Here is a 13,175-nt window from a genome sequence, read left to right on the forward strand (position 1 = left end):
ACTGATTATTCATCTAAATGTTTTTATTTATAAAGTTGCAGTGAAAGCAGAACATTGACTTTTATAGAAAATGTGAACAAAGAGCAGGTGAGTCTGAGCTGTCGGGTCGCTGTCGGCGTGTCTCATTCTGCGTCCCGGCGTCCGAAGTCCACCCAGCCCTGGTAGTCCCGGTCCGACATGCAGTTCATCTCTGTGAACAAACCATTCCTACATGAACCACACACAAGGCTTCAGTACACACATCAGAGCATCTCTTTGGATCCCTGCCCACTCATTTATACAATCAAACAATCAGAGGAACACTCACGCCCCGACCAGCAGCATACCTGAAATTGCTTGCATTATTTGTTTTGTCATAATCTCCCTATCGTCCTCTGATAGGTGTGCCCTTCTCGCCGGCCGTGCAGGGGAGGCCTGCGGCGCCGGCTCCTGTCTGCCGGCCGGGTCTCTCTTTGCCAGCAGCTGCAGGAGACCAGCCTCTCTGGCCTCTCCGGATGATACCAGCAGAGCCATCAACAGTGCAAAAACCACGATGACTTTCCCTGACATGACTGTGTACAGGAAGATAAAAGTTATTTACTTGAAGGGTGACATAAAGGTGAATTTGATAAACACGTATACAAAAAGCTATATGCGAGAAGCCTCCTTAGTTGATTTCTAAAATTAGGATGAAGATTTTTGGTTGATCAAGTTTCCTGAACTGCAAATGAGGCTCTATCTTATTCAATAATTATGTGCTATGTTATCATCTCCAAAATAGAAATCTGAACATTGGATGTACTGAGTTCAAAATGCTTGTTTGATTTAGTTGACATGTGCAATTCAAAGGTTATGACAGAGGATTTTCAATATATCTTCACTCCATTTATCAGAAAATAACATCAAAAGCTTTTTAAAAAAAGATTGCCATGTTGTTATTTTTTAGATAAAATGCACTTTAAATCAGTCTATACATTATTTACCCGCTTAACCCTCACTAAAAACTTACAAAATATAGAAATGAAACAGCAACATTTTGTGCTACTGAAGTGGAGATGTCTGACTCACAGTAGGAGAACAAATTCTCGATTTTTAGAAAGAAAACCTGTTTTGTAAATATTACCATGAAATTCCCCATGTTGTTTACTTACAGAAGGACGTTTATTTTGAATGACTAATTATCCATGTGTTTAAAATATTATTATACAGTATATATAATGTTATGTTAAAAAATAGCAGATGACTTTATCTAACGGTAACTATTTGTTAAGAAAATCTACAGACTAGCAATCACCCCAAATCTAAAAAGATGACATATGGAAGAAAAGAGTAGTTACCTGTTTCCTTTGAAGGGTGTATAAACAAATGGTGCAAAACAGAATCCAACAATTGCGATGCTTCTGGTGCACACCGAGCAGATCGGCCCTTTTTATACTAAAATGTTAGTGCGAGTGATGTGGCCTAAAATCAAAGACAGATAACAGTCATCGATTGGTAGACGGAAGCACCGGGAGGATATGCGTAAGGGAAGTGATGGACCACTACATCCACAAATCTATTACTATGCTTCTCACTAACCTAGAAATGCCTGTTTTACACTGCAGTAACAATACAATCACTTAATGTGTTAACATAAGAAATCCAATATTACTTTAGAGCTTTTTGTGAGCCAGTCAGAGGGGCTAATCGCTAATGTATCTGTATAGCCACTGAAAACTAGCTTCCTCTTAGTGGTTAGTATGAGTCAAACTATTCACATTCACTATTTGATCATTTCCATTTCAATGCAGCATATAGTTTACTTGATTTGAACCCAAACACAACACAAAGTGAGGCACATGTTGTTAGCCAACCCAGAAGTTAGCATAACCTTTGTTCTGTTGACTAAAGCCCAATGGCTATTTTCCATGGGGTTTTGGATTATTGCAGAAAATAAGATTGGTGGCCAACAACTTGTTATACCTGTTTTGTTGAGAAAGATAATCAGAACAAATGATCAGAACTTGTGTTGTAATTAAATGCAATCAGCTAAAGTAATAAGCTAGCTATATCACGGTCACTAGGTTAACGCCACCACCTATAAGCAAATGACACACGTGTGCGATTACATAAAATAGTCTAATTTAGTTACCTGTTAGCAACTGCCATTTTTAAAACACCTAAAACCTTAATGAGTGGAGAAATGTAACAACCTATTTCATGTCGTAGAACTAAATGTTAAATCTCTTGGACTTCAATTAGCAACATAACTTATTTTAGGCCTCTTACCAAAAATCCATTAAAATATATGATATATGATATATTTAATGACTGGTTGGAGGTGATTCTTCACCATGTAACATTGTGGCCTGGACTTTCCATATGACGTCCGCTCCACCCTTTTAGTAAAAATACTACGGAGCTGTATAGATTTTCTACAAGTGGCCTGGTGGTTGTGTATCCAGTTGCCACTGACAGCATGTGTTGTTGAGAAAAGAAGGAAACAGAATGGAGACAATACAATATCTTCTACCAGACAGTGAAAGCATCAACTGTTTTATGACCTGTACTGATTTATGAGTGCAAGTGATAGCAACACAATGGAAAGCTGAGAATCTGCATGCATATGTTCACCTGCAGACAATACATCAGGGATGTGTTAGCTAATGAGTAAATCTGAGCAGTTAACTTGGCCCAAAGACATCCAGCAGGATGTTGGAGTGATATTTGTGAACCTTTTGTGACCTCAGCGTTATTCTAATAATCTTGATTTGGATAGACAATCTGACATAGGGCCATGACTGAGTGAGATCTGATAAACACACACTGTAGACAATTTACCCACGTTATCAGACCAGGCTGCAGCAGATGCACACGGTTGGTTTTTGTTCATTTTTACATGTGGAATTTTAAGCTGCTAACAATAAAAACGATCTCTTGGAAAGTCTTGGGTTATGATACTAAATACACATTTAAACTATAGCGTATATCTGTAATAATGGCCTTAAATCTGTATGTGATTAAGGCCACACATATGTGCGTGCAAAGCCTGCTGTCACTTTCCCCTGATGGGTGTGGTGCAGCGGATTCACATATTTTCTAGAGTTTGGTGTTAACATTTTACTCTGACCAAATGTTGAATTAACTTCCAATGAAAAGGTGTGTGTGTGTGTGTGTGTGTGTGTGTGTGTGTGTGTGTGTGTGTGTGTGTGTGTGTGTGTGTGTGTGTGTGTGTGTGTGTGTGTGTGTGTGTGTGTGTGTGTGTGTGTGTTTTGGTTGTTGAGTTCACATGCTACTCCCTTTGCTTCTCAGAAAGGGAATTCATAATAACGTTAAAAATAAAACAGAAAGCAATTATATTAAAAACTAGTTCTGGTGGGTAAATAACATCTTGGCGTCTGCAAATTATTTCTCAGGCTGATGGTGCAGGTGGATTTTATGAAACCTTCAAACTTTCCAGATGACAGCCGCTCCACCCTTTTAGTAAAAATACTAAGGAGCCTGTTTACATTCTGTATAGATTTTCTACAAGTGGCTTAGTGGTTGTGTATCCAGTTGCCACTGACAGCATGTGTTGTGTTGAGAAAAGCAGGAAATATAAAAGACACTGCTTTACAATATCTTCTACCAGGAAGTGAAAGCATCAGCTGTTTTATGACCTGATCTGATTTATGAGTGCAAGTGATAGCAACACAATGGAAAGCTGAGAATCTGCATGCATATGTTCACCTGCAGACAATACATCAGGGATGTGTTAGCTGATGAGTAAATCTGAGCAGTTACCTTGGCCCAAAGACATCCAGCAGGATGTTGGAGTGATATTTGTGAACCTTTTGTGACCGCTGCAATATTTCTAATTCTCAGGTGAATAGATAATCTGAGGTTACACACACCTACAGTATGACTGAGATCTGATAAACACACACTATGGACAACTTACACGTTATCAGACCAGGCTGCAGCAGATCCTCATACAGTAGCTGCTTTTGTTTATTTTCACACATGGAATTTGAAGCTGCTAAACTTGTAAGGCTGGCTGGTTTTGATGAGTCTTTTACTACAACATAAAAAAGACATGGTTGTGTAATAGTGATTTTAAACAAACATGTCTTCATCATTTGTGCTGCTATAGGTGCTCATCTCTCTACGTTCTCGGTTCTGATCATATCCCAAAAGATGAACAATCACAGCATTTGACAAAAAGTTTTGTATTTTTACATTTCTTTCTCTTGACTCAGTTGAAAAGAAGATTGGTTTACTGAGATTGTAAGAAAAACATTTTAACATGCAAATTAACTATAAATGATAATACCCTGAGTTTATAACTTGCTGAATGTGAGTAGTGAAAGTGGTAGAAAAACGTTGGAATTTTTTGACCACTTACATGCACAAAAGCTTGTATATCAAACTACAGGCAAAGGAAATCCCTTTCAAAGCACTGAATACAGGCTAGTGACAAAAGTATTATTTGTATTTAATTATTTTAGCTGTCCACACATGAAATACCTGAGCTTCAGCCAAAGTATGACTGACACAGAAGGAAAACAAATTGTTATCTACATACCAGGCTGTGGGCACGGTATCATTAACCATCAAGCCGCCTAACTAGATGTTCAACCTGTCGCCTAAAGAGCGTTACTAATGCTCGACTAGTCAACACAAGTCGTCTGCATACCACACATTGTTGGCATGGCTTCAATCTGGTTCCTCTCTCCTCCTCTCTATAAAAAGCCCACTTGTCGCAGACTCAGGTACTCCTTGGTGACTCTCCAGCTCTGCTCATCACCTCCAGGTCACCTCCACCTCCATCCTCACCTCCAACATGTCTGTCTCATTCAGCCGCCAGAGCAGCCGCCAGAGCTACAGCGCCCGCAGCGTGACCAGCAGCTCCCTGAGCCAGAGAGGAGGCATGCAGCAGTCGGTTGGAGGCTTCCAGCAGTCGGTGGGAGGCAGCCAGGGCATCCTCCTCCCCACCGGCGGGCCCCTGATGCAGGGCCGCTCTCCCAGTGTTTATGGGGGGGCCGGGGGCTACGGGACCCGCATCTCCCAGTCCTTCTATACCTCCGGGTCACACAACCCTTTCAGTGAAAGCGCAGTGATCTTCAACGAGAAGCTGACCATGCAGAACCTCAACGACCGCCTGGAATCCTACCTACAGCAGGTGAGTCGTGATGATCATGATGATGATGATAATAATAATACATGAGACTTGTATAGCGCTTTTCAGGAAACTCAAAGACGCTTGCAGTAATACAGTATATTGAATGCACGACTTTGATCATGATGATAACTAAAAATGTATGCAGAATCCTCTGTATTGTTCTAGAACCTTCACTGTGATAGAATATTTTTTATTAATTTGCGTATGCCCATTAATTTGCCCCTTAAAGTAAAAAATGCATTATATGTTCGTCAGTATCTTACATAGATGATTTCTTACTTGTATGCACCTTCAGAGACACGCACAATTGCTAAACTTTAAAGGAGGGGTTCACAAGGTTTCATTTCGGTCCTAAAACAATGGTCAGAAACAAATGAATTCAGTAAAGAGCTGACTGTACTTAATTACATCATTTTGGACCGAGTTTTTCACATTGATGTCACTTTTCTACGTGCATGCAACTAGATTTTAGAGGCTAATATGGTTCTACGTACTTACTGTGCTTTAGAGCTACTTTGCAGATTATGATGTTAAATACTCTTAATAGTTAGAAAACATTGTAAATTAAATCTTTACCTCGAAAAAGTTTGATGACCAGCTACAACATTAAAACACTTATAACCAGAGGTGGAAGAAGTACTCAGATCTTGAGTAAAAGTAGAAGTACCATAGTGTAGGAATACTCTGTTACAAGTAAAAGTCCTGCATTCAATATATTACTCAAGTAAAAGTACAAAAGTATTGGCATCAAAAAATACTTAAAGTACCAAAAGTAAAAGTACTCATCATGCAGATTATTTCAGAATAATGTATATGCTGTGTTTTGATCATATTTATTGATCATTAAAGTGTTCTCAAAGCTGGTAAAGGTGCAGCTCGTTTGAATGACTTTGTATACTGCAGGGTAGCTTGTGAATTTACTCCAGGTGGAACTAAAGTCTAATTTAAGAGTTATTCCAAATCTGTAAAGTAACTAAAGGTATTAAATACATGTAGAGGAGTAAAAGTACATGATTTACCTCTGAATTGTAGTGGAGTAGAAGTACAAAGTAGCAACATATTGAAATACAATACTAAAGTACAAGTATCTCAACATTTGTACTTAAGTTGGTACTTGAGCAAATGTGCTTAGTTACTTTACACCACTTCTTATAACATATCTTTTACAAATAATACTACACTGCCTTCTGAAGAAATTATTTTCACTTTTAGTAAAGAATACCATTACTTTTTTACCATTAATATGTTGGCATTTGGTTTGTACTAACATTAACAAGAATAAATTGTTTTTAAAAGTATTGCTTCTCGGCGCCAGACATACGTTTGGAGCCAGGACTTAAGTATTTTATGAATGGATGCATCTGTCATCTGTCATCTGTCAGCTGATGCAGAGAGAGTTAGCTATGGAGACTGTTTGACATCACCCTGTGGTTGTGTTCAGGTGCACTCCCTGGAATCGGCCAACAGAAAACTGGAGCTGCAGATCAGAGAGTTCTTAGAGAAGAGAAGTCCTTCTCACTCCAATGACTTTACAAAGTTCTTCGCCATCATCACTGATGTCCGAGCTCAGGTAGCACATCATCGCAAAAAAACATTATTGAAAAAACTACTATTCAATAATAAAATAAAAACAGTTGTTCAGTGATTGTACTATATGCTGTCATGTTTTGGTGTCTTCGACTGCACAACGATGACACATAATTGTACTGATGAGTGCTAAAGTGAAGGGTGAAATATGAATGGAATAATGCTACAGAAACATTTTCTCCCACTTAGATCTTGAATAAATATTTAGACAACCAACGCGTCATACTGCAGATTGACAATGCTCAACTGGCTGCAGAAGACTTTCAAGTAAAGTAAGTTTTCCCCCCCATGGTCGCTCTATGCACCCTTATGGCATAATTTTTTTTTTTTAACTCATTTCATTTGTGAACTACACATGGCTTCCTCCTGCAGGTATGAGGTAGAGTTGAACATGCATTCGACGGTGCAGGCTGATGTGATTCGTCTCAAAGGGGTCCGGGACAGCCTGACCCTCTCCATCAGCGACCTGGAGCTGAATATAGAGGGTATGAAAGAGGAGCTGGTCTACATGAGGAGCAGCCACCAGGAGGTAAGAGCCAATCAGATCCTCTGTTGTAGAGGATGCTTCACTGCATGCTCTGTTTTGAAGTACAATGGTGCCATCTGTTGGCTGCATTTCATTTTAATAATACTGAAGCTTTACTTATAAAGCACTTTTCATACAGCACGTGCAGCTTGAAGTGCTTTACAAAATGACACACATAACAAGCTAAAAATAAACAAGAAGTTCCCCTCAGATCAGATGGTAAGACCTTTACAGATACATGTAGCATAGTAACAAAACATAACATGTTATCAGGTTAAGAGACACAAGGAGGTAAAAGTTATGATAATAAAAATACAATAAATAATGATTCCTCTCAGAAAGATAAGACACAAGACTCAGTGAATCGGTGCAACAATATGAAACCCTATTAAATAAAACAAACATATAGGTTCAAAAAAGATAAGGATAAAAAGATAAGATTAATAAAAACGTCACAATGTACCATGGGAGCGTAGTGGATAAAAGCGACCTCACCCATTTTATTTTGGGGGCATTTAGGGATATTTAGAAGAGGACCTCAGGGCTCGTTCAGGGACATAAAACAAGAGTGACTCGGTGAGATACGTGGGAGCCAAACCTTAAGAGCTTTAAAAACCAGTAAAATATTTTTAAATCAATTCTGAAAGACACTGGCAGCCAACGTAGTGCAGATAAAACAGGAGTAATATGCTCTCTTTTTCTGTTTTTTTACATTCTATTTTTAGCTCATCTTATTATATTTGACTTGTATATACTTAACTTCTCCTGCATTACTTGCACATAGGGCTTTCAACATTAACAGTATTTTGTTTCTACTCTGTTTCTTCTTGCACTATTTTTAATGTTTTGTTTTATGTCTTGCTGCATTGTTGGAGGAGCCTGTGACTTAAGTTGTTCATTGTATACCTACACATATAACAATAAAGCCGTTTGATCCTGTCTAAGGGCAGGAGATAATACAAATATGTGCATGTTGCAGGAGTTGCTGGTGATAAGGAAGCAGCAGAGCGGCTCGGTGGATGTGAGGGTGGAATGTGCAGAGTCTGTAGACATAGAGAAGGAGCTGAAGGAAACCAGGGAGGAGTACGAAGGCCTGATGGTGAAGAACATGCAGGAGGTGGAGAAATGGTTCCAAGCTAAGGTGAGAGAGGAGAGCAATACAAATAGTGATGATAAAAGGTGGCAATGTCATGGGATTTATTGTGTATATGTGCAGTGGTGTAAACTAACTAAATACATTTACTCAAGTAGGTTTTAGACTATGATTTGTACTAGTATTTACATTGTTTATACTTTGTACAATTCAGAAGTTAATGTATTTAATTACTTGACAGATTTGGATGAATGATGTCAAACATAATCAAGTGTTAAATCAGACTTTAGTTCCACCTGGAGTAAATTCACAAGCTACCCTGCAGTATACAAAGTCATTCAAACTAGCTGCACCTTTACCAGCTTTGAGAACACTTTCATGATCAATCATTATAAAACATATCATAAATATTATTCTGAAATGGACCAATCTGCAGAATGAGTACTTAAACTTTTGGTACTTTAAGTATATTTTGAGTCCAATATTTTTCTACTTTTACTTGAGTAACATTTTGATTGCAGGACTTTTACTTGTAACAGAGTATTTTGTAGTTTGACTCAAGTACAAGATCTGAGTCCTTCTACCATCTCTGTATATGTTTGTGTTTGTGTGTAAATAGGTGGAGGAATTCAATGTGAGAATCTTGGTATCTACCACAAACGTGAATACATTTTACACAGAGCTGTCAGAGCTGAGGAGGACCTACCAGAATTTGGAGATAAGTCGGGACGGCATCCTCACAGAGGTAAGACGTAGCCGACCCACTGAATGCAAACGCTCCTTTTCTGTCAAGGAGTGAACTCTGAGGCATGAACTCAATTGCACGACTCAAACTCAGACTCGGATAGTGTTTCAAAATAAAGACTTTTTCTGGGATTTGCACAGTAAGGAAAACAAAAACACTCTTTCGAGGAAAATGAACAGGACGGAGCTAACACAATATATACACAGGTAAAAGGGACACAGGTGGAAACAATCAGGGCGGGGAAAATAATCAAGGACGGAGGAGACAGAAGGGGGCGGGGAGCGTGGAGGCCTGAAATGAGAGGGAGAATTAATTAAGGGAATAAACATAAAGCACAAGACAAAGGGACATGACAAAACTAACATAAAGAATAAACTTTCACTATAAGTTTCTTAGACATGACATTTTCACTGTGCAGGGTTTGCTGATCACAGAGATTAAAGGGTAGCTTCACTTTTTTCTCAAGTCTATCTTAAAACCACACTCACATGCCCACATGTATATTTAAACTGTTTCCACTTGCTGTTATAATTCCTCCTGCTCATAATGGGCTTTACAAGATGCATATTTAGTGTGTTTTCATGTTAGTGATGGGGTTCTGTGCAAAGCTATACTGTATGTCAACGCTTCTGAAATAAGGCAAAGGCTTCTGTAGTCTGGATGAATGGGGATTTAGACACAAAACAGTCCTGTGCAGTAACCGGAGGGGAGGAGTCAAGTCAAATGACCTGGACGCGGGTCAGACTCGAATCACAGATATGATGATTTGTGACTCAACTCGACGAAATGGACTTGACTAGACCTTGGACTTGAACAGTAACTAGTAACATAGAAACCGTTTGATTGAGCATAACACTAACCCTAACCCTAAGAAGTGGGCAGCAAGTTGATATTTAATTAAACAGATACACTTTGAAATCGAGAACTAAATTAACGGTACTACATTTTGGAAAAACGATACCAAAGAAAACGGGTGGGTATGTACAAAAATCAGTGGTTAACAGAAAAATTATTTTAGTATAAAAACAAATCAGGTGGAAATTGTTCAGAAGCGCACATTTCATTGTTAAGGCCTCGAAACTGAAAGTTTAGGACTTGAGTGCCAAGACTTGGGAATACAAAATGGTGACATGCTGTTGAAAAGGTATGGACAATCAAATTTGATGAAAGAAGTCTGAAATCTGACATAATAGGATACACATTTAAAGACTCATCAGACTTCTTACCACTACACAATGGATTTGTAAAACTTACAGCAGGGGTGTCCAAACCTTTTTCACTGAGGGCCACACACAGAAACATATATGACGATATTGCCTTAAGTTATAAGTTATCAAAATCAATCAAATGTAGGTAAATTATGCTTGTTACTTGAATATGCTTTAAGAAAAAACAGCCTACATCTCAGCTCTCTATAGGGTTTCATTTATTTTGTTATGCTCATTTCTTAAAACTGAAGCCTCAGATTGGTTGTCAAGAGGAAATATGAAGGGTATATTTCAAGCTGGTTATGTTAATAAGTTATTGGGCTTTTTTGTTATCAACTTAGATTTGTTAGACATTTTTTCTTTTTATTTGAAAACTGGGTTCATCAACACATGCATACTAATATCTGTTTACTTAATATATTTAAGAAGTACAATATACAACAAGCACAAGACTAATTTGTGGGCCATATTTCATTATACTTTTGAATTTGCTGAGGGCCGATTCAAAATGGGCCGCGGGCCGCATTTGGCCCCTGGCCCGTAGTTTGGACACCCCTGACTGCATGGTTTTACTGACCCTCCCTCAGGAGTAACTATTGTATCTTTTGGCACAAGTGTCAGGAGGTTAAACTACAAATACTGCCCCCATGTGGTTTACCAGGAATCTGTGCATGCATTTGATTGGGTACAGATTTAAATTAGTATTTTAATGTAACTAGGACTTAACTATTTTAAGTACTGTAAGGGCATTTTTTAAAAACACACTCTCCGCTTTCCTAACACCGTTCCCCTCCGCCCTGAAGATTCAGTGCAGACAGCGGACTTTGGAAGAGTCCAATGTGCGGTTCAACACCCAGCTCAGCCAGCTGCAGCTCAGCATCAACACGCTGCAGGGGGACCTGCAGGGGCTGCAGAGCTCCATCGAGCAGCAGCAGACCGAGTACAGGATCCTGCTGGACATCAAGATGAGGCTGGAGATGGAGATTGCTGAGTACAGGAGGTTGCTGGACGGAGAGACGCGCGAGCTCATTCAGGAGAGAAAGTGAGGGGTTCATTTCTATAAAGGGAAAGTAGAGGAATACAATTGAATGAATAAAATATGTTTTAAAGTGTCGTCTTTTTCTCCATAGGGCCTATGTTATCAAAGAGGTTGTGCAAGTGGAAGGTAAGAATCCCATTATTTACATGGGCATCATTATTACATTTCCTATGGGATGCTATCGTGCATTGTATTATTTATTGATTTATTGTGATCTGTTAGAAAGATAATACTATGACTAAACTAACTGTCTGATCTTGTACCAACATCATTGAAGTATTGCACTGTATTTCCATGCACATAGGGACTAGTACTTCACTTGAGTATTTAAATGTTCTTCTAATTTGTACTTCTACCGCACCATAATTCAGAGGTAAATAGTGTACCGGTACTTTCACTCCAACACATTTATTTTGCACCTTTAGTTACTTTGCAGATTTTGATTAATGATGTGAAATATAATCAATACTTAAATAATAGTTTAAGTAAACCATCAGTATTCAAAGTCATACAAATGTGTTTCACTTACCAGCTTTGATTAACACATGAATGTATCAATAATTATAATCACAACATAAACATATTCTAAAATGGACCAATCTGCATAATGAATACTTTTACTTTTGGTACTTTAAGTATATTTTGATGCCAATACTTTGGTACCTTGATTTGAGTAACATTTCGAATGCAGGATTTGTTCTAGTAACAGAGTATTCGTGCACTCTGGTACTTCTACTTTCAATCAAGTACAAGATCTGCATGCTTTTCCTTCCACTGGTCCCATGGTGCATTATGTCTCCTCTGCAGAGCACAAACCCCATGTCGAGCGGAGAATAAAGACCATTGTGGAGAAGGTCATCGATGGGAAGGTGGTGTCCTCCAGTGAGCAGATTGAGACAGAGGAGGTTCAGTAACACCTCTGCTGACAGTAAACTTACATTTTACTTTGATTTGGCTTCTAAATGTCCATAATGGTATGCTTCTTAATGAATAATGAGTCAGCTCGTAACGTGTAACTTAGATGGGGGTATACTAGGTAAAACAGCATTTTATTGTTTAAGAGGGACACCATGGCATTTCTTTTGTTTAGTTTTTATTGCAATTATATAGCAGGGTTGTAGTAAGTACTTGAAACTCCAACTTGTTTCAGCTGGTAAGAAAAAAGTATTTTATATATGTACTCCTGGGCATCTTATGAATTGCATCAATGGGTCAATTAATTTGACCTAAACATAATACATGATTCATTATGTTGATTATATCTGTATTATAAATCAGAATCTTGAATGTCACCAAAGTTATCTAATAAAAGTATTTGTGTAAAAAGTACTTCCTTTGCCTATGGTTTGTGATAGAGTAGAAGTATAAAGTAGTAGGAAATAGACGTACTTAACTAGAGAACAAGTGCCTCAAAATTGTATTTGATACATGTGTATTAGTTACTATCCATCATAAAGTATGACACCAAAATATGACTAAAAAGCAAAGATGAAAACGGTTTATTGTTACTCTCAGATGTGTATTAAAATTCAGTAAGGGGGCGGTGGTGGCGAAGTCGATAGGGACTTGGCTTGGCAACTGGAAGGTCACCAGTTCAAGTGCTACCAAGGTGTCCCTGAGAAAGTCACCGTTCCCTACACTGCTCCCTGGGCGCTGTTCAAAAATGGCAGTACACTGCTCCTCATTTCATTTCATTTCAAACCTTTATTTAATCAGAACGGTCCCATTGAGATCATAGATCTCTTTTTCAAGGGAGACCTGCAGCATGTAGGTTCCACATGAAACATAAAACAATAAAGGACATTATACATTATATTTAGAGGATACATTTACATAGTTATAGACATTTACAAGTGCC

At 38.5% G+C, this 13,175-nt stretch overlaps 2 protein-coding genes across 3 annotated transcripts; one reads left to right on the forward strand and one right to left on the reverse strand.

Annotated features, from left to right (window-relative positions):
• Positions 1 to 5: 5 nt before the first annotated feature.
• On the reverse strand, positions 6 to 2,084 carry LOC307045114 (uncharacterized protein). 2 transcript variants are annotated; one of them, XM_079690634.1, is made up of 4 exons: positions 1,942 to 2,084; positions 1,317 to 1,440; positions 327 to 551; positions 6 to 190 (listed from the first exon to the last, which is right to left on the reverse strand). In XM_079690634.1, exons 3-4 carry the CDS (start codon positions 547 to 549, stop codon positions 123 to 125), a joined length of 291 nt encoding a protein of 96 aa, XP_079546760.1. In that variant the 5' UTR covers positions 550 to 551; positions 1,317 to 1,440; positions 1,942 to 2,084; the 3' UTR covers positions 6 to 122. The 2 variants fall into 2 exon arrangements, with proteins under 2 accessions (XP_079546760.1, XP_079546759.1); XM_079690633.1 differs by having other exon boundaries at positions 1,317 to 2,080.
• Positions 2,085 to 4,689: 2,605 nt separating this feature from the next.
• On the forward strand, positions 4,690 to 12,646 carry krt99 (keratin 99). The gene is made up of 9 exons (XM_079690772.1): positions 4,690 to 5,119; positions 6,561 to 6,689; positions 6,896 to 6,978; positions 7,079 to 7,235; positions 8,212 to 8,373; positions 8,945 to 9,070; positions 11,082 to 11,320; positions 11,409 to 11,443; positions 12,125 to 12,646. Exons 1-9 carry the CDS (start codon positions 4,781 to 4,783, stop codon positions 12,229 to 12,231), a joined length of 1,377 nt encoding a protein of 458 aa, XP_079546898.1. The 5' UTR covers positions 4,690 to 4,780; the 3' UTR covers positions 12,232 to 12,646.
• The last annotated feature ends 529 nt before the right edge of the window (positions 12,647 to 13,175 follow it).

The sequence above is a fragment of the Notothenia rossii genome (genome assembly GCF_949606895.1).
Source record: "Notothenia rossii genome assembly, chromosome: 1".
NCBI classification, from domain to species: domain Eukaryota; kingdom Metazoa; phylum Chordata; class Actinopteri; order Perciformes; family Nototheniidae; genus Notothenia; species Notothenia rossii.

Coding starts and splice junctions, on each gene's coding strand:
- LOC307045114 (XM_079690634.1), bottom strand. CDS start 549: ATGTCAGGGAAAGTCATCGTGGTTTTTGCACTGTTGATGGCTCTGCTG. Junction 191..326: donor AATAATGCAAGCAATTTCAG/GTATGCTGCTGG, acceptor GTTTGTTCACAG/AGATGAACTGCATGTCGGAC.
- krt99 (XM_079690772.1), top strand. CDS start 4,781: ATGTCTGTCTCATTCAGCCGCCAGAGCAGCCGCCAGAGCTACAGCGCC. Junction 9,071..11,081: donor GGGACGGCATCCTCACAGAG/GTAAGACGTAGC, acceptor TCCGCCCTGAAG/ATTCAGTGCAGACAGCGGAC. Junction 11,444..12,124: donor AGAGGTTGTGCAAGTGGAAG/GTAAGAATCCCA, acceptor TCTCCTCTGCAG/AGCACAAACCCCATGTCGAG.